At 33.4% G+C, this 19,043-nt stretch overlaps 1 protein-coding gene across 2 annotated transcripts in view; it reads right to left on the bottom strand.

The window, feature by feature from the left end:
- Nucleotides 1-9,364: 9,364 nt before the first annotated feature.
- LOC136038235 (uncharacterized) overlaps nt 9,365-19,043 on the bottom strand; it is a 76,588-nt gene continuing 66,909 nt past the window's right edge. For both annotated transcript variants that reach the window (XM_065721340.1, XM_065721341.1), the window contains exons 6-7: nt 16,687-17,350; nt 9,365-11,900 (exon numbers count right to left, since the gene is read on the bottom strand). In XM_065721340.1, the coding sequence (XP_065577412.1) occupies nt 11,403-11,900; nt 16,687-17,350 (1,162 nt within the window). In that variant the 3' untranslated portion in view covers nt 9,365-11,402. The remainder of the gene's footprint in view (nt 11,901-16,686; nt 17,351-19,043) is intronic.

Genomic DNA, 19,043 nt, shown 5'->3' with positions numbered 1-19,043 from the left:
AATAGGGGGGCCTTTGGCTACAGCAATTGATCGACCATTCAGCTACATTATAATTATTTTTGGGCCTGATTACTGAATATTTATGTTATTTTCTGCGGATGTAGTTTTAGTAGCATGTCATTAAAGTTGCCCTTGAATTGCTGTTCATTGAATATGTTTTCGCATCATATGATTTTTTGGCCCGTAATTACTTGATTCAACATTGAATTTCTTATTGGTTTCGAGCCTTGTTAGAAAAAAACCACGAGGATTTACTAGGATTTATTTTTATATACCCAAGTCAACCTTAGAAATTTTCATAGCTCTGGCCTGGGCTGCCAAACTGACACATTTTGTGTCAAAATGACACAATTTGATGTTGCGTGACACAATGACACATTCAGTCGAAATGATGACACAATCGACGAAAATGACACATTTTTCAATAAAAAATGACACAATCGACAAAAAATGAAACATTTTTCAAAAAAATGACTCATTTTTGTCATACAAGTCTTGTTTTTTAAATAGTAATAAAAGCAAAGTAAAATTTAAATTTTCTACCTCCAGAAAAGCTACAAATTAATGGAAGGGAAGTACACAAACAGTACGGAATACAGGACAGATGCCATCACCATATTTAAAATTTAAACTACGCGAAGAAAACAGCCATATGTAGATATTTCAAATCGAAATGCAGGCTGAATATCTTAACTTAATTGGCTTCTTGATTGAGCATTTGATGTAGCCAACTGATACGCACTTAATAGTAAAAAGTAAACAGCATGCAGTTTACCAAAGCTGTATGCATAAGCAGCAACTCCCATTTTTAGGAGTACAGGAGAGGTATCCCACCTTGGACAAGATTACAAATATCCAGAGATGTATTTCCTTCAGAATAATCCGTCTGGCTTAAAAAGGCAGCAACAAATATGACAAAAATACTACATTGAAGCTAGTTGAATGGCTTACAATTGAGTAAATTAAAAGCTTAGCCAATAAAGCCGATTGCGTATAGAGCCGATTACGATTACGAAGTAATACGAAAAGTCTATTTTCAATTTACTGTCGGAATTGATTGTCATTAAAACTTTTATAAATGTAAACTTGCCTCGTTGGCCGCTCAGACACAAATTTATTGTGTGTAACAATAATTGAATCGAATGTTTCTATTTCTTTCATGACGTCATAAAAAGGTCATTATCCCAAGATAATAGGATAAGGTTAAGTTTACTCCTTTTTGAACTGATTTGGAAAATATTATATACTTAAAACTCTAAATAAAGATTTGACAATTAAATATTATATCTCTTGTGGCAAAAAAAATATGACTCATTTTGTGACACATTATGGAATCTGAGATGACACAAAAAGCACATTTTTGGAAAAAATATGACACACTCCTTAAAAAAAATTTGGCAGCCCTGCTTACAGTAGAACTTTTAACTTTTAACGAAGATTTTGACCCTATATCCAAGGGCCGTCCTCAGCGAAACAACAAATGAAAACATAAAGCCAATCAATCAATTTTATTAATACTAAAAAAAAAACAATTACAAAAGCCCAAGAAACTTAGCTTTTAATGGGCCAACAAAAATAAAACACTTATAAATCACAGACAATAATAAGAGCTCATATGGCACTTGTGACGAGGTTGGAAGAGCCAACAGCTCATATGGCATGAGCTCTTGCAAAATTCTAAGAATCAATAGATTGATTTAAAAGCAAAATCAGAGGCTTAACGCCGGTCGGGATTTAAAATAAGAGCTTCGAGCCATTTCACAGACATAAACCACTTTTTAACAGTTGTGTATATGCAGAACCTTAAAAAATCTTTCACAACCGTTTTCGCTTTAATTTATTTTCTTGAGCCGGGATTCTCAAACCGTGGTACATGGTCCATTAATAATATATTTATTAATAAATTATTTAATATTATTTAATATTTTTGGTGGTACAGCTTTTTACAAAGAAAATTAAACGATGTTTCATAAAGAACGTAAATATGGTTTTAATATTTCATTCAAAACACTATTTAGGTTGCATCGATTTCAATGGCGAAATGCTTTTTATGTTGGCATATTTTTTACAGACATGTGCAGTAAAAAATATGAAAATCTCAAGAACCCCAAGTTTAGACAAAAATTTGAAAAAAAAATTAGTGGAGATTGACATTTGAGAAAATATCCATTTTGTAGCTTTGTAACCTATTTTGCTAAAAAAAAATTTTACGTCACTGAACTTGGTATATATTATGTTATAGCGAGTTCAAAATCCTCTTTCCACTCAATTTCTTATATGAATTTCTTACTAGAAAAAACTATGAACATTGTTTCTACCTTTTACGATCAATCCTGCTTTATTCTAGGTTTGGAGAGATTTATCGTTTAAGGCTACGGTAATAACTGAATCATAGGCAAGGCTACGGTAATAACTGAATCATAGGCAGTGCATTAGCGCTGCCTAAGTAAAGAGCGATGCAGGTACAATGTATTGTTATTTTTTCTTTTTTACACCAGGGTGCCTCGTATCGAAGGAGTTTCGAAAGGGTTCATCCGATTGGAAGTTCAAAGGGCTAGTGCTCTTTTATAGTCGAAAGTGATTGGAGGGCAGCCGACCCCCCTCCCACGCCCACCATTTCTCTGAACACATCCAATAAAATTTTGAGATAGCAATCTTATTTAGCGTAATTGAAAGGTCTGGAAATTATGTCTTTGAGGATAATATTCCCCCCACAGCCCTCAGAGCAATGGCTGTGAGTTATGCCCTGGGGGTATATAAGGTTTCTATAAGAAAGGTAGTCATATAAGCTTCGGAAGGGGCTTATTGGATTGGTAATCAAAAGTTGCATTGTCCTTTTAAAAGTCAAAGTGATCGGAGGGCAGCCCCTCACGCCCATCATTCCCCTAAACACAACCAGTCACAATTTTGACATAGCCATTCTGTTCAGCGTAGTTAAAATATCTGGGAATTATATCTTTGAGGATGACAACCTCCCCACAGCCCTTAGAGCAAGGGTTATAAGGTATGCCCTAGGGGCACGTAACGTTTTTATAGAAAGGGTGGTCGCATAAACTTTGAAGGGGGCTCGTTCGATTGGTAAACGCAAGCCCTAGTGCCCTTTTTAAGATTCTAAGTTATTGGAGGGCAGGTACCTTCCACACACACATCTCCTATATCCCGAAATGCATTTGACAGACATTTTGAGAAGGCCATTTGTTGACATAGCAACTTTAAAAAAAGCTCATTCAATTGGAAATTGAAAGGGCTAGTTATCTTTTTAATAGTCAAAAGTGATTAGAGGGCAACAAGACCCCCCCCCATGCCCATCAATTCGCAAACATATCTAATCAAAATTTTTGGATAGCCATTTTGTTTAGCGTAGATAAGGTCTGGAAATTATGTCTTTGAGGATGACAACCCCTCCGCCCCCAACCCTTAGCACAAGGGTTGTAAGCTATTCCCCGAGGGTATATAAGGCTCTTATGGAGAGGGTGGTCATATAAACTCCAGAGTGAGCTTATTGAATTGGAAACCAGATGTTCTAGTGCCTTTTAAAAGTCAAAGTGATTTAATGGCAGCCATTCTTCACGTCGTATTTTCCCAAAATGCATCCGATAGTTATTTTGAGATCACCATTTGCTCAAAAATAGTTCAAAGATCATATAACAAAGCCTTTGGGGGTGAAAAAATCCCCCAGAGTCTGGGGATAAGGGTTGTAAGTTATGCCCTAGGGGCGTACAAGGTTCTATGGAAGGGGTGGTCGTGTGAACTTTAGAAGAGGTTCATTTATTGTAAATGTATAGTTCTAATTCCCCTTTTAGAGTCAAACTTGATGGAAAGCAACTATCACCCCCTTCCCCGACATCCTCCTTTCCCGAAACGCATTCAAATGAAGTTGTGAGATAGACATTTTGTTACCAAAAATCATTTTGTCCAAAAATCATAAAACAATGTCTTTAAGGTTTACACAATCCCCCAGAGCCCATGGATAAGGGTTGTAAGTTATGTCCGGGGACATATAAGGTTCTTATGGAACGGCTGATCGCATAAACTTTGGATCGGCTTGAGCACATTTGATTGGAAGTTGGAAGTTTTATTGCCCTTTCTAAGAGTCAAAAGTAAATGGAGGGCAATCAGCCTCCTCCCCAAGCCTATGATTCCGAAAAACACATCAGATTGAAATTATAAAAGAGTTATTTTGTTCAACATTGTTGAAAGGTCCAGTAATTATGTCTTTGGTGATGTCAACCTCCCCACGGTCCTCAGGACAACGATTGTAAGTTAGGCAATTCGTTCTTTGTTTACACGTAGTATGTGTTTTGAGAAAGGTATGCATGTTTGAACTCTACTTTCCAAGAACACGAAGGGCTCTCAGATGAACCTTTCTGAGAACATTGAGGGGAGTGTTGAACTAAATCAAAACACGTTATGTGTATAAGGATTACTAAAAGGTTGTAACACAGGAACAACTGAGTATATTAATTTGAAAAATTCAGGAAATGATAAGGGAGTTGATCAAAAAGGCAATATTTACATGCTACCAATATTACTATAACTACCAATACTACTACTAACACACTACTTCATTTATTGTAATGAGATGAAATTTGAACTAAACCAAAAGACGCTATGTGCATTCACATTGTCAAAACAGCGTATCTCAAGAATTTATTTGGGTATCAAGTTGGAACTTTTAGGAAATGCTTAAAGGAGAAGATTAGCTCACCAAAAGGCAATATGTGAGCACTACTGCTAATATTAATATTTGTGCTACATTTGCTACTGCTACTCCTTCTACTGCTACTACTTCTATTGCAACTACTTGTAAGGCTAAGAGTATTGAGATGAAAATTGCAAGAAGCATAAGAACATACAGGTTATCAAAAGGACATACCAGCAATGTCGTAGCAATTGCTAATTGTTTTAAGTTTAAATTTCCAGGGCTTAATGAGAGGCATCTTCTACTGACCAAAAGGCAATATGTTAATGCTATTGCTACTACTAGTACTGCCGCTATTCAATAGTATTACTAGTAATATCATTACTACTACTCTGACTACTATTACAACTATGCCTAAGGGTATGAAGGTGAAATTTAAAAGAATTTTGAGGGGGGAGGTAAATTGAATCACACCAGCCCCTCTGTATGCAGGTTGTCAAAAGTGTTTTAAAAACAATATCTTAGGAACAGTTTGATGTGTGGAGTTGAAACTAACAAGGCTCGTTGTGAGGGATGTTGAACTAACCAAACTGAAACTAACAAGGCTTGTTGTGAGGGATGTTGAACTAACCATCCAGCATTAGGATTGAAAACATTTCCATCCTAATGCTACTGTTTCTACTCATACTACTACATCTGTTATTATTATTACTACATCAGTTACTACTACTGCCTCTAAAGCTTAGGCTACTACTAATAATTTTACTGCTACTGTTACTGCTACTACTACTGCTATTGAAACTAAGGGTATCAATGCGAAAAATTTGGGATATATAGAAACTGTATGGGACTAATTTGAAACGTACTATGCCCATACAGGTTGTAAGGTGGACGCATCAGAAATGCTTCAGGAATGGTTGATGATATGTATTAAGTTGATACTTTCCGCGTATTTTGAACGGGATACTGCTACTAATGCTGCTACAACTATTGCTATATGCATGCAGTCTATTATTTTAAGAACACTGTAGTATTCCTTAATTCATCATTATCTGCTATATTGTTGTACTGTTCGGGGTAGTACATTTCCTTCTCATCTCCAGCATATTCGAGTTTTGTAGAATAAAGCGCTGCGAGTACTATGCAGTGTTGGTTTTAAAGACTCGGTACAAAAGTGGTATATAGATTACAAAATCTTGCCTTAAGCAGGACTTATTACTTTTTAACGAAGCCTGTTTATATTTAATATTTTCAAAATTGTTTACCAATATGTTTTAAAAGGATGTTTGAATTAGGAAGTGATATTCATGTACATTTTACGAGACATCGTCCACTATCGATTACCCGTAGATCGCACTTTTCTAATCGGCACATAGCCACTCATGGAATTGTTTACCTACGACTTTAAGAAGCACAGATAATTTTTTTGCATTCCGGTGGGAATTAAAGCTATTTTACCTTAATACTTATGGTTTTGATAGTTGAATGGGCCTCACGGTTTTCCTTTAGGCGATACTGGTCGAGTGGTTTTAGTTTCTTTTGGTCTTTTTTGAAGTGTAATCCCGTATCAATCGAAATGCAGGGTAATTGAATATTTGTTTCTTTCTCTTTCCTTTTTTTTCTTTTTTCATTTTCCTCTCCATTTTCGTATTTTCGACTTTGTTTCTTTATCTTTTCTTTTCTTTTTTTTTCCTTTCTTTTTTATTTTCCTCTTCTTTTTCGTACGTTTTTATTTGTATGTTTACTGGGGTTGTAAGCCCAAACAAGCTTTGCTTCGGACCATTTGCTTGTTTTGTTTTGTTTATTTATAATAATAAACCCATCTTTCTCTCTCTTTCTCTCTATTGGGGTGTCAATCCCCAAAATTATGCAATTGCCCCATAGTGCTTTAAACTAAATGTCTATTTAAACTAAATCAAAAGGCAGTGTGTTTATGGTTGCCAGTAAGACACCTCAGCAATATATCGAGAACGATTCGGGGTTTTAAGTTGAAACTTTATGGGCTATTACTATTGCTACTCCTGCTTTTGCAATTTTAAATAAATAAAAAGCGTATAAGTGTATCCAGGTTGTCAAAGAGCATAGATATAATCTTTTGGAAATGATATTAAATTTAATTTTTCAGGTAAACTTCAGGAGTTATAAAATTAGATTAAAAAATACTGTTTGTGCCAGGATTAAAAATTGTTGGAAAAGTTACTCCAACGTACAAATAGCAACCCAAACTATGCATTCTTATAGAAAAAGCCAAAAAGATTTAAAGTATTATTTTTCTCCATGAAAAAGACTATGTCAATAAAAAACGGACAGAAACTAATTTTAAAAACTTTTTCTAAAAATTAATTTAAAAAGTAAAGAGCTCTGTCAAATTAAAAATGAGCAGAAATCAAGTCAAATACTCTTTCAAGCTTAAAACTACCACAAATCACCACGGATAAAAAAGTGAAACTTAAAACAAACAAAATTACAATAAACAGCAGAGTCAAACTCAAAACGAGCAGAAATGAGCATGAGTAGGGCTGATAACCCCCATGACTTCTCAAGACCAGGACATAATATTCTACTAAAATTGCAATCTACTAAAAACAAAACATGTTTTAAATGTTTTCACTGTTTTTACTTTCATAAATTAAAAATTGTAAAAACTTTAAAGAATAAATATCGGTATATGTCAATTAAACTGACAATCCACGGTTATTTGTTTGTGTTTTTTCTTTAGTTATTGTTCAGGGGCTAATATTCCTCTTATAAAGCTTCCTAAACTTTTGAATTAATGTTCTTTTCTTCAGCCTGATAATGCACTAACTATAATTTTTAAGATGAAAAAAGTGTGAGGCACGGAACGGTCTTATCAATTACCCTTTTTAAGACGTATATTTCCAGTGTTTTGGCTAAGATCTCAACTTCAACCTTTTATTTATTCAACTTAACACAAATACAATATTATGTCCCAACAGAGAGCAGGGCTCGTAAGGTGTTTCCATTTTTGGTTTTGCTAATGTCTCTTACCATCTATGTGCTGACAACCTGCTTTTAATTAACCGTTCCCACAGTGGTCTTCCTCAAATGATTTCCACTCGTTCCTTCATTTTGGTAAATGGTCAGAAATTGCATTTCATTTTAAATATAATGTTTTGTCAGTTAAAAAATAAGGTGGATATTGTTTCAAATGAGCGCCCTATACAGCACTCTTTGACGTTCTGGTTCCCTGCTAGAGGTGAACAAAAAAGAAAGAAAAGAATAAGCGAAAAGAAAAGAGGACATCAGTGCTACCCACCCAAAAAAAGGGGTTTTCCTTGTTGATCAAGGTGAGGTGGCTGTAAGTTGTTCCATTTCCCCGGGATCTTAGGGTATTTTTCAAAATTTCCACAATTTCTTTTTGCAACAAACTTTTACTATTACTAGTGATCGAAATAATTGTCACCTTTACTGAATCAGCTGCAAATAAAAGAAAATTTCTCACTACACAAACATTCTTTTAATCATGTTTTTAAATTTTTACTTCTGTTTTCTAAATTTTTACTACTATTACTACTCTATATTATGAGAATTTCTCTATGGCTTTGTAGGTTATGTCCAATGGCTTGGTATTTTCGATTATCAACACTCTTTCAAGTTTATGTCTGTGCATTGTTGCCAATATTGGTTAACAGATCCAGTTGATTTATGCGAAAATTTTTGCGAACCGAGGTAGGTATAATATATAAGCTGTATCCAAACTCTTCTCCGTATTTATGATTATAGTCTTTTATCTTCCAGGCTCATCTTCTAGGTTATCTCCCAGGCTCACTTGAAATTAGCTTCCCTTGACCAAGTAAAAAATGTCAAAATTTAATGTTTGAAAACGTTTGTCTTTGTGAGTTTATATCTACAATGTGTAGCTTTTAATATGTATTTTTTTTTAATATGTATGCTTTTTTTTTAATTTAAATGTGTTTTGTATATATAAAAGCCAAGAAGTCTATTAAAAGAATTGCAGCAGTGGAAATAAATTGAATCAATCAAAGAATTATTTGAACTTTTCAAGGATTCAGTAGATGAACCATGGAGCACCTAAAAGCAATCAAAATTGCTAAAAATACTTGACCAAATAATACGCGTCTTCTGCGGCTGATGACTGAATTAAACTGGTAATCTCTGAAAGCAACGATTCTCGAAAAGAAAACCTAGGCATGCAGAGACATTCAAGAAGTGAATATGACACGATCCTAAGATAAAATAAGAAAAAACCAAGGCCATTATTTCTCTTGAAACTAATTTTTGTCAAGAAACTAATTCATTTATTTAAAGCAACACATTATAAAATATTTAAAAATGGAAGATAAATATAAAAATTCGTAATAACTAAAAAGTCAATGATGCATCTCACTTGAATCAAATCCACATAAAAAAACAACGCTAGCGACTGTTCTTTTTCATATATTTAGGGGAGGGATGGATATATATATATATATATATATATATATATATATATATATATATATATATATATATATGCGTATTTCTATATAGAAAATTGTTGCTTTGCCAGTATTTATCTATTTCTGTCAATGTGTTGCATAATCTTTGGTTTTCCCCCTGGTTTAATTAGTAAAGTGGGTCGTTTTTGGCTTTTTTTGTGTTTTTTTCAGGATTTTAGTGCGCTCCTATGTTTTCTATATCCTTATTTCTTTTCCTTATTTGGATGCTCCTATTATTGTCATGAATGTTTGTTTTGTCTATTACTATTAAAGGTTTGTAGGCTATTTTAATCACCACACTCAAATCACAGGAGATATTTGAATTCTTTTTCGTTAAAGCCTATGTTGGAACCAGTGCTAACATTGGAGCGATATTTGCTTGCCAAGGAAATTCAGTTGCTTGACAAGGAAAGCTTTTGTCAATCGATTTACAGAGTTGAAAAAACTTGACTCTTTGGTGGCATATTAAATAGTTTTTCTGGCAATTTATCTTGCTTACAATAGCAACTGCCTTGGAAATCGTGGTTGAGATTTGTTCTGAGCAGCATCAGTTACCAGGGAAGGAGATGTGTGCTCAGTAATTACTTGATGACTTGCAATTCCTGTTTCAGCGTAACGTCAGTTAAAATTTCTCAATTTCACTGATATTAAGTCTCTTGGTTTACACTTGAATATTAGGTCAATCTTAACATAATTTGATTTTTGGTAAAATGATGTCTTCTGCTATTACTTTTTTAGATTTATTTGTTGTTGTTATTTTTTGAAATCCATTTGTTGCATAAAGAATATTTGTAAATTAATTTAATGGCATTTATCCTCTAAAATATTTGTTTGTTTAATAAAAGAGTGATAGAAAATGATTCATTCAACAATCATTAGCCCCTGGCAAGCTTGGGCCGAACCACGGGATTATCCATCATTTCGTTCATTTGTAGAATTTCTGTATTCGTGTTGTTTGGTCTTATTTACTTTCTCTTTTCTTTTTACTCTGCTTTTCTCTTGTGTTCTTCAGCGGTTTATAAATAAATTATTATTATTAATGTTATTACTAATATTATTAGTGCTGATAGATTACTTTTGACGAATCAGCCATTTCAACTAATATCCATGAGTAGGCAGACGCTTTACAGAAGCTTTGGATTTAGCTAGAAATTATTTCAGACCCCTCCCCCCTTTATTTTGATTACTTTTTGAAAGTATGTTTTTGTCATTATTAGCCCCGGAATATTTATAAAATAGTACTTTTTTAAGTTTTTTCAGATTTTGCTTAGCGGGGGATCTAGTGTTTACGCTCCTTGCATAGCCTTGGTAACAAGTACTGTTTGACGTAAATGAACGGAGTTTTCAAAAGCTATACAATTTTACACTATATTTTGGACTTTTAAAATGCAAAATAAAGAGAAAATCAAATCGTATTTTTCTAATCTAACTAAGCAGAAACTTGCACAATCATATTAATCTTTAAAATTTGGTAAATTTTAGATTTTGAGTGGTTTTCGCAGCTTTCGGTAGTAGCGAGAAAAAAAAAAGAAAAACTGGGTGAAAAACCAGCAAAAGCTGCCAAGAACATGTGGCACCAAACGACTTAAGAAGGCACTGCTTTCTTTTTAAGTTGAAGTTGTGTTTGAAAATTAATTGATATTTAACGTTTGAATTTACATAGATAAATAATGTTGTTAAATTTAATCAATCGGTTTTTCTTATTTATTTTCATGGTCCAATGTGGTAACACTGACAAAAATGTATTATTGCCCCAAAGACTTCATAACGTTGAAATAACCGAAAGAATTTTTCTTTTTTTAGAAAACAGCATTATTCAGATATGAGCAGACCCACGATTGGTACAGGATCTTAGGCAAAAGATACTTTATTTTTGTGCCCTACGTACTTTAATGTCACATGACTGGGAGTTTACCAGAAGAAAAAATTGATTCTAGCTATGTCAAATAGGTGGGTAAAGGACCACGATTTTGACCAGTAGGAATTTTGATGGTATGGGATTGCCTTGAAGCATTTGTGCCAAAATGATGTTTTTACAGCCAGTTAGCAGAAAAAAAAAACATTATTAGTTGCATTATTTTCTGTTCGAAAAAGTTCACAAGGGAGGAGTCTTTAGCAGTATAAGTTCCCGGGAAAAAAGAAATTTATTTCTCTATCAGATGGCGAGAATTTCGCTAGGGGAGAGTTTTTGCTAAGGAGGAATAGTTTCTCTAGGAAGGATTCCATGCAATTCGCATATGCACCATTCTATGAACCTAAGGAACTTTATATAAAAAAATCAAACAAAAAAAGACGCAACTTTATGGACATGCTAGCGACGAATCGTCTTCAAATGTTACAGACTTGCTCCCTTGAGACTCCTTATCCTGCTTAACAGCTGACTTACTAGGAGCAGGAGACTGTACTCTTGGAGTTGACGTCGCTGCTGATGAAGGAATTGAGTTGCTCAGGCCAAAAAATTTAAAATCTGGTGGACTAAAAGCTCCAGCTCCAGCGACCCCAAATTCAAAGATATTAGGTGCTTCAAATCTTGGTGGCGCATTTGAGCTCCCCTTTGTTCCTTGAAGAAAAGAAGGAGAGGAGGATAAGATAAAAGATTCCTTCACTGATCCACTTGGAGTATCAGGTAGAGTGTCAAAAATTGGAGAATCTTCACGTTTCTCTTTATCAGAGTTTCTTCTGGATTTCATTTGCAAGATTAAAGATTGACATTCGCTCCGGAGACGGGAAAATTCCTTCTCAGCAGTTTCAGCTGCCTCCAACGCTCGAATCGCTCGCTGTTCAAGCATATGTCCTTCCTAGAAAAGGAGATTAGCTCTTTTAGAAAAAAACTAATTCTAATAGATAGAGAAGTGGGGAAAAGAGCCACTCAGCAAAAAGGGATTAATCAAGGAATTACGTACTGTCTGGAACAGAGGATAATAGGAGATGATATGCTCAGTTTTTGAAACTAATTCCTAAAGGAAAAAAAAGGATTGCCGTTTTAAAGGAGATTCTGTTCAAAATATATATTATAATGATGTATTAATAAAGATTTAAAAATAATAAAAATATTACTTGGGAACACAAACAAAAATAAAAGTAAAATATAATTTGATGGGAAAATTCAGAATTTTTGAAGCCACTCGCCAAGGAACGTTAGACGGTTCAATCACCAAAAAAAAAAAAATTAAAATAAAACTAGTCTGCATGTTAAAACTAACAGCGGACAATGATTGTTTGTCTGTACCCTATTAGGACAGATAGTCATATAAACTTGGGAGTGGGCTCATTCAATCTAAAATTGAAAGTTCTTGTCTCCTTTGAGGGTGCGAAGTGTTTGGAAGGAAACCAGTCCTCCTCCCGTGACTTCCCTGCTAAAACACCCCTATAACCCCCAATCCAAAAATTTTAGATTAGGTATTCAATTTAAATAACTGACAACTCCAAAGGCTGTTCCTTTTAGTGGGGGGATAACCTATGCAAACTTACGTGGAAGGGCCCTAGATTAATCCATTGGTCTATTCTTCACAAGAACATTTTAATAAGAACTGTGGTCATGTGTCACCCTATTTAAACTTTAGTCACCCACGGACTCTCCATATCAGGACAAAAACGAGCTAAGTACTAGCTGTTGGACTGATTTTGATAACAAAAAACTAGCAAAAAATCTAGATGTAAAAGTCCAGACTCGGTTCAAACATGAGCCAAGTCCACCGATGACACGGTGCAAAAACTGTTAGTAGTTTAAAGAATAACCTGAAGTAGGTTAAAGATTTGGATGCACTTGAAGCAGACACAAGTTAAGCTCTGATTCCTTTTAAACTGAGCTAAGTCCTGGCAAGTGCAAAAACCAGCTATATATAATTGTACACTGAAGAGTTAAGCTCTGCCTCAGTGTGGCAAAGAGCTAGTCCCAATTAAGTGCAAAAACAAGTAAAGAATAAGTGAAAAAAAGTGTAAAAGTGAGTCAAATATTGACTAAGTATAAAAACAGACAGGTTTGACCCATAGAGCTATGGTTTGCTTGGTGAAATTAAATAAAAAAAATAAAAGTTTTCAACTGAAAGTAAGGAGCAATATTATAACTTAAAACAAACTGAAATTATAAGTATTTTGCCATGTTAAAAGTTTTTCATTGCTTTTAGAAAATCTTCTTATTGTTCTTATTGTCATGCCTTGCTATGTTAAAGTTTTTCATTACTTTTAGAAAATCTTCTCATTGTTCCAATTCAACGGCCCTTGTGTTTCAGGAGTCGTTCTTAAAAAGTTGGGAAAAAAGACATCATTTAAAAGACATCAGGTAAACAGTGTTAAACTTTTATACATCAAAATTACCTAGAGTTTCTAACCTTCTATTTTTTACTCTATAGTTGAGTTCAAGGTAAGAGAAGCAAATACAAACGACCCCGTTTTCTTGAAAAAAAATATTATCTTTTCTTTGTCTTTTAAACTTAAAAGATACGGTAGGAAATTAATTTTCGTAGTATTTGACTTTTTGGCATATATCTTTTGAAATCTATCCATAATCGAGGGAATCTAGCGGTTGTTTGTAGATAGCAATTTTTTCTCAGCCAAAATTGCAGAAAGAAGCGAACAGGAATCTAAATCACCGAAAATTCTTCATCTTTTGTTAAGTTGTTAGTAAATCTGTGATGTTAAACTTGAAAAAGGCTGATAGCATAAGCCTGTTATTTTACCTTCGATGACTCTTCAAAATTGATCCAAAAGAGATCTCCATTTACTTTTCTTTTGTATTCAGAATTGAACTAGGTTTTACATCAATTGAAAATCTAAGTCATGGGTTAAGGGTCTATAGCCTACCCCAGGAGAAGTAGATATATTCAGCTTTGCATAACTCTATGTTCTAAGATTTAAATGTTAGGTGTCAACTACTTCTTCAGACGCAAGGATCAAACTTGGAGTTGATATACTCGTGTTTTGTAGTTGATTTTGAACTAGGTTTTAACTCAGTTAAGATAAAGATAAAAACACAAGTGCATAGCACTTGTTTTTTTATATAATAACAAAAAATATAATAATAAAATTAATATATAATAAAAAATAATATAAAAATATAATATATATATATATATATATATATATATATATATATATATATATATATATATAATAATACAAATAAGTATAATAATATAATATAATATATAATATAATAATATATAACTATATTATATTTATTTATTTTAATAATATATAATTAATTTATATAATAATATATAATATATAATAATAATATACAATATATAATAATATATCATTAATAATATATAATATAATAATATACAATATAATATAATAAAATAAATAATATACAATATAATAATATATATAATATAATCAAAATATAATAATATAAATATAATAAAAAATAAATATATTAGTAAAATTAATATAGATAATCAAACAGTTCGTGGTAACGAACTGTAGTAAGGAGCGATCCGGCTCAATAGTAACCAAAACTCTAAAAAAATGAATTTTGATATCAATAGCTACATCAAAAGAATCACATTTTAATGCTAATTTTAAATATATAAGTTTCATCAAGTTTAGTCTTACCCATCAAAAGTTACGAGCCTGAGAAAATTTGCCTTATTTAGGAAAATAGGGGGAAACGCCCCCTAAAAGTCGTAGGATCTTAACGAAAATGACACCATCAGATTCAGCGTATCAGAGAACCCTACTGTAGAAGTTTCAAGCTCCTATCTACAAAAATGTGGAATTTTGAATTTTTTGCCAGAAGACAAATCACGGGTGCGTGTTTATTTGTTTGTTTTTTTTTTTTTTTTTTTTTTCTTTTCCCCAGGGGTCATCGTATCGACCAAGTGGTCCTAGAATTTCGCAAGAGGGCTCATTCTAACGGAAATGAAAAGTTCTAGTGCCCTTTTTAAGTGACCAAAAAAATTGGAGGGCACCTGGGCCCCCTCCCACGCTCATTTTTTCTCCAAAGTCAACAGATCAAAATTTTGAGATAGCCATTTTGTTCCGCATAGTCAAAAACCATAATAACTATGTCTTTGGGAATGACTTACTCCCCCAAAGTCCCTGGGGGTGGGGCTGCAACTTACAAACTTCGACCAGTGTTTACATATAATAATGGTTATTGGGAAGTGTACAGTCGGTTTCAGGGGATTTTTTTTGGTTTTGGGGGTGGGGTTGAGGGGAGGGGGCTATGTGGGAGGATCTTTCCATGGAGAAATGTGTCATGGGGGAACAGAAATTCAATGAAAAGGGCGCAGGATTTTCTAAAATTACTATAAAAAAAAACAATGAAAAAATAAACATGGAAAATTTTTTTTCAATTGAAAGTAAAGAGTAGCATTGAAACTTAAAACGAACAGAGATTATTACGCATGTGAGGGGTTCTAAAAATACTTTAGCATAAAGAGCGAGGTATTTAGGAGGAGATAAATACCTCGCTCTTTATGCTATAGTATTTTTAGTAATTTCAACTATTCATTCTACGGCCTTTCTGACTCAGGGGTCATTCTTAAAGAATTGGGACAAAACTTGCGATTTAGTGCAAAGAATGAGGTATTAACGAGGGTACAAACCCTCTCATATACATAATAAAAATTAAAGAATATAAAAGTTTGTTACGTAAGATATTTCTTAAGTTACGTATATTTTTTACTAATAGAAAAATTCGTTAAAAATAAAAATTTATAGTTGTCTTTTTATGTAACCGAAAAATTGCATGGCAACTAGGCCTCCTTTCCCATCCCTTATTTCTCAAAATCGTCTGATCAAAACTAAGAGAAAGCCATTTAGCCAAAAAAGGAATTAATATGCAAATTTCATTTTAATAATTTATGTGTGGAGAGCCAAAATCAAACATGCATTAATTCAAAAACGTTCAGAAATTACATTAAAAAAAACTAGTTTTTTTAACTGAAAGTAAGGAGCGACATTAAAACTTAAAACGAACAGAAATTACTCCGTATATGAAATGGGTTGTCCCCTCCGCAATCCCTCGCTCTTTACGCTAAAGTTTGACTCTTTGCCACAATTCTGCTTTTTAATACAATTAAAAGCTTTAGCGTAAAGAGCGAGGGATTGCGGAGGGGACAACCCATTTCATATACGGAGTAATTTCTGTTCGTTTTAAGTTTTAATGTCGCTCCTTACTTTCAGTTAAAAAAAACTAGTTTTTTTTAATGTAATTAATATAATAGATAACTATAATATAGATAGATATAATATAATTAACATATATTATAATTAATATAATATAATTAATAGATATAATAGATAATAATAATAAATAACAAAAATAGATAATTAAATAATAATAAAAAATATGATAAAGATAAAAAGACAAGTGCATAGCACTTTAAGCCATTTTTAGCCTGAGATAGGTATATTCAGCTGTATATGAATTCCATGTTGTAATAAATTAAGGTCATTTCACCACTTCTTCGCATTTAGTGATCAAACTTCATTTACTTTTGTTGTCAGTTTTGAACCTTTTTTTTTCAACTGGGAATTTTAAATCAAGGCTAAGAGATATATGCACTGAGCCTATAGCATATTTCACTCTCGAAAAGAAAAGATTCAGTTTATATAGAGAAAAATCATCATTACCTTCGCTGCAACTCCAATTTGTTTTTCAACGTTATTCAAAGTGCTCTGGAGGCGACCTATTCTGTCACTAGTACTATTGGTTGCTGTCCTGACGACCGTAAGATTTTCTTGCAAAGCCCCCATGTCCCTCCTTGCGTCTGCAGAGTCCTCTTCTAGAGCTATTAATGTCTTTCGAATCTCAATAGTCTGTAAATGTAAATAATGTAAAACACCCATCAGTTTACTAGATCCATGGGGTAAGTCACTTTTATGATATGTTGATTCAAGTTCCCACTCTGTTTCTAGATCGTTCAAAGTATCTGTGACTTTAGAATCACTCAACGGCATCTGCCGGTCTCTGCCACGACGTGATTTTCGTGTTGCAGTTGGTGCTGTGTTGTAATGGCGCAAATGTAAGGGTTTCACTGCCTCTTCACATTCAAGGATCAAACTAGGTGTTGATCCAAAACTTTGACGAGATGGTTTCTTTTCTTTTATTTCTTTTCTTGCGACAAGTCCAATGGCACTTGTAACTGAAGAGTCTAGTTTGCTAGTTTCGCTAACCGCGTTTTCATCTGAACTATATTCGTATAATGTAAGACGTTTATCTTGGGCTGATATAGATTGATATGTTTCTTCTCCATCAGAAAGGTCCACAGATCGGCTCATCAGGTAACAGGATCTCCTGAAGGAAAAAGAAATATCTATCATATATATATATATATATATATATATATATATATATATATATATATATATATATATATATATATATATATATATATATATATATATATATATATATATATATATATATATATATGCAGTACCGGGAGCCAGGCGGCTTCGCCACCGAGCCCCAGCACTTGGCACGCGACAGTCTCCTACATATGGATTCTTATTGTCGCTTGTCTTCTAACCGCAGGCAATTTGAGACAATGTGCTGTCTTTTTATATTACAGTTTTTTCAAAGATATTTGATTATTGAAGCGTGTCCGATTCCTAAAACGATATCTACTAAGCTTCAAACTTTTGTTTTTTAAGATTTTTGAATAGTTATAATCCCTTATTAAAATATATAGAAATATTTTTACAATTACTAGTCGCTGGGCCCCAGCACTTAGCACGCGACAGGCTCCTATATATGGATTCTCATTGTCGCTTGTCTTCTAACCGCAGGCAATTTGCTTTCTTTTGCTATTGCAGGCTTTTCAAAGATATTTAATTAAAAAAAAAAACAAATTCAATTTCTAACAACGATATCTACTAAGCTTCAAACTTATGGTTTTCTTTTTTATGGGTTTTGAATTGTTGTAATCCCTTGTTAAAATATATACAAATATTTTTTTTTCAACTACCAGTTTCTTGCTCTTAACGTAATTTAATGTCGTTTCATACCATGTCTTTTCAAATGTATTTGATTATAGAAGCCAGTCCGATTTTTAACAACGTTATGTACTAAGCTTCAAAATTTTGATTTTCTTGTTTAAGGTTTTTGAATTGCTGTAATCCCTTATCAAAATTAAATAATAAAACAAGTTTTCTTTTTTTAACTGAAGTAAGGAGCGACATTAAAACTTAAAACGAACAGAAATTACTCTGTGTATGAAAGAGCCTTTTCCCTCCTCAACGCCCCGCTCTTTACGCTAAAGTTCGACTCTTTCTCTCAACTCTACTTTTTAAAACATTAAAACATTTAACGTAAAGAGCAGGACGTTGAGGAGGGAACAGGCCCTTTCAATTACGGAGTCATTTCTATTCGTTTTAAGTTGTAATGTCACTCCTTACTTTCAGTTAAAAACAACTTGTTTTTTTGTAATTTAATTTCTGGACATTTTTTAATTAACGCATGTTTTGATTTTGGCTTTCCGCAGATGAATAATTAAAGAATAAACGCAGGTGTGTTCATATATATATATATATATATATATATATATATATATATATATATATATATATATATATATATATGAATACTAGCTCTTGGCTAGCACCTAGTTGGTGGGGGCGCTTCGCGCCCCCAAGCCCCCCGCGCGTAAGTCGTTACGTGCCATTGTAGTTGTGTAATATATTGTTAGGTTTACCGACTCTTGAACATGCAACATACAATTATCCATGGGAAAAACAATCCGTATTCAGATCTATACCGCATTTTTCTAATGATTGCCCTTGAGCTTTGTTGATGGTGATTGCTAATCGAATATTCCCTCTATCCCTGTCGTCATTTATATGTTCCCCATGTGCTCCCCCCCGACGTCCCCGTTGTAGTTGTGTCCCTGTGTCCCGGTCGTCATTTGTGTCCCGGTGTCCCGGTCTGTAATTTCTCTTTGAGTATCCCAGTCGTCATTTATATTCCCTGTGTCCCGGTGTCCTGGTCG

This window comes from Artemia franciscana, chromosome 17 (genome assembly GCF_032884065.1).
Source record: "Artemia franciscana chromosome 17, ASM3288406v1, whole genome shotgun sequence".
NCBI lineage: Eukaryota > Metazoa > Arthropoda > Branchiopoda > Anostraca > Artemiidae > Artemia > Artemia franciscana.
Note: the sequence above shows the minus strand (reverse complement) of the source record. Positions and strands in the feature narration are given on the sequence as shown.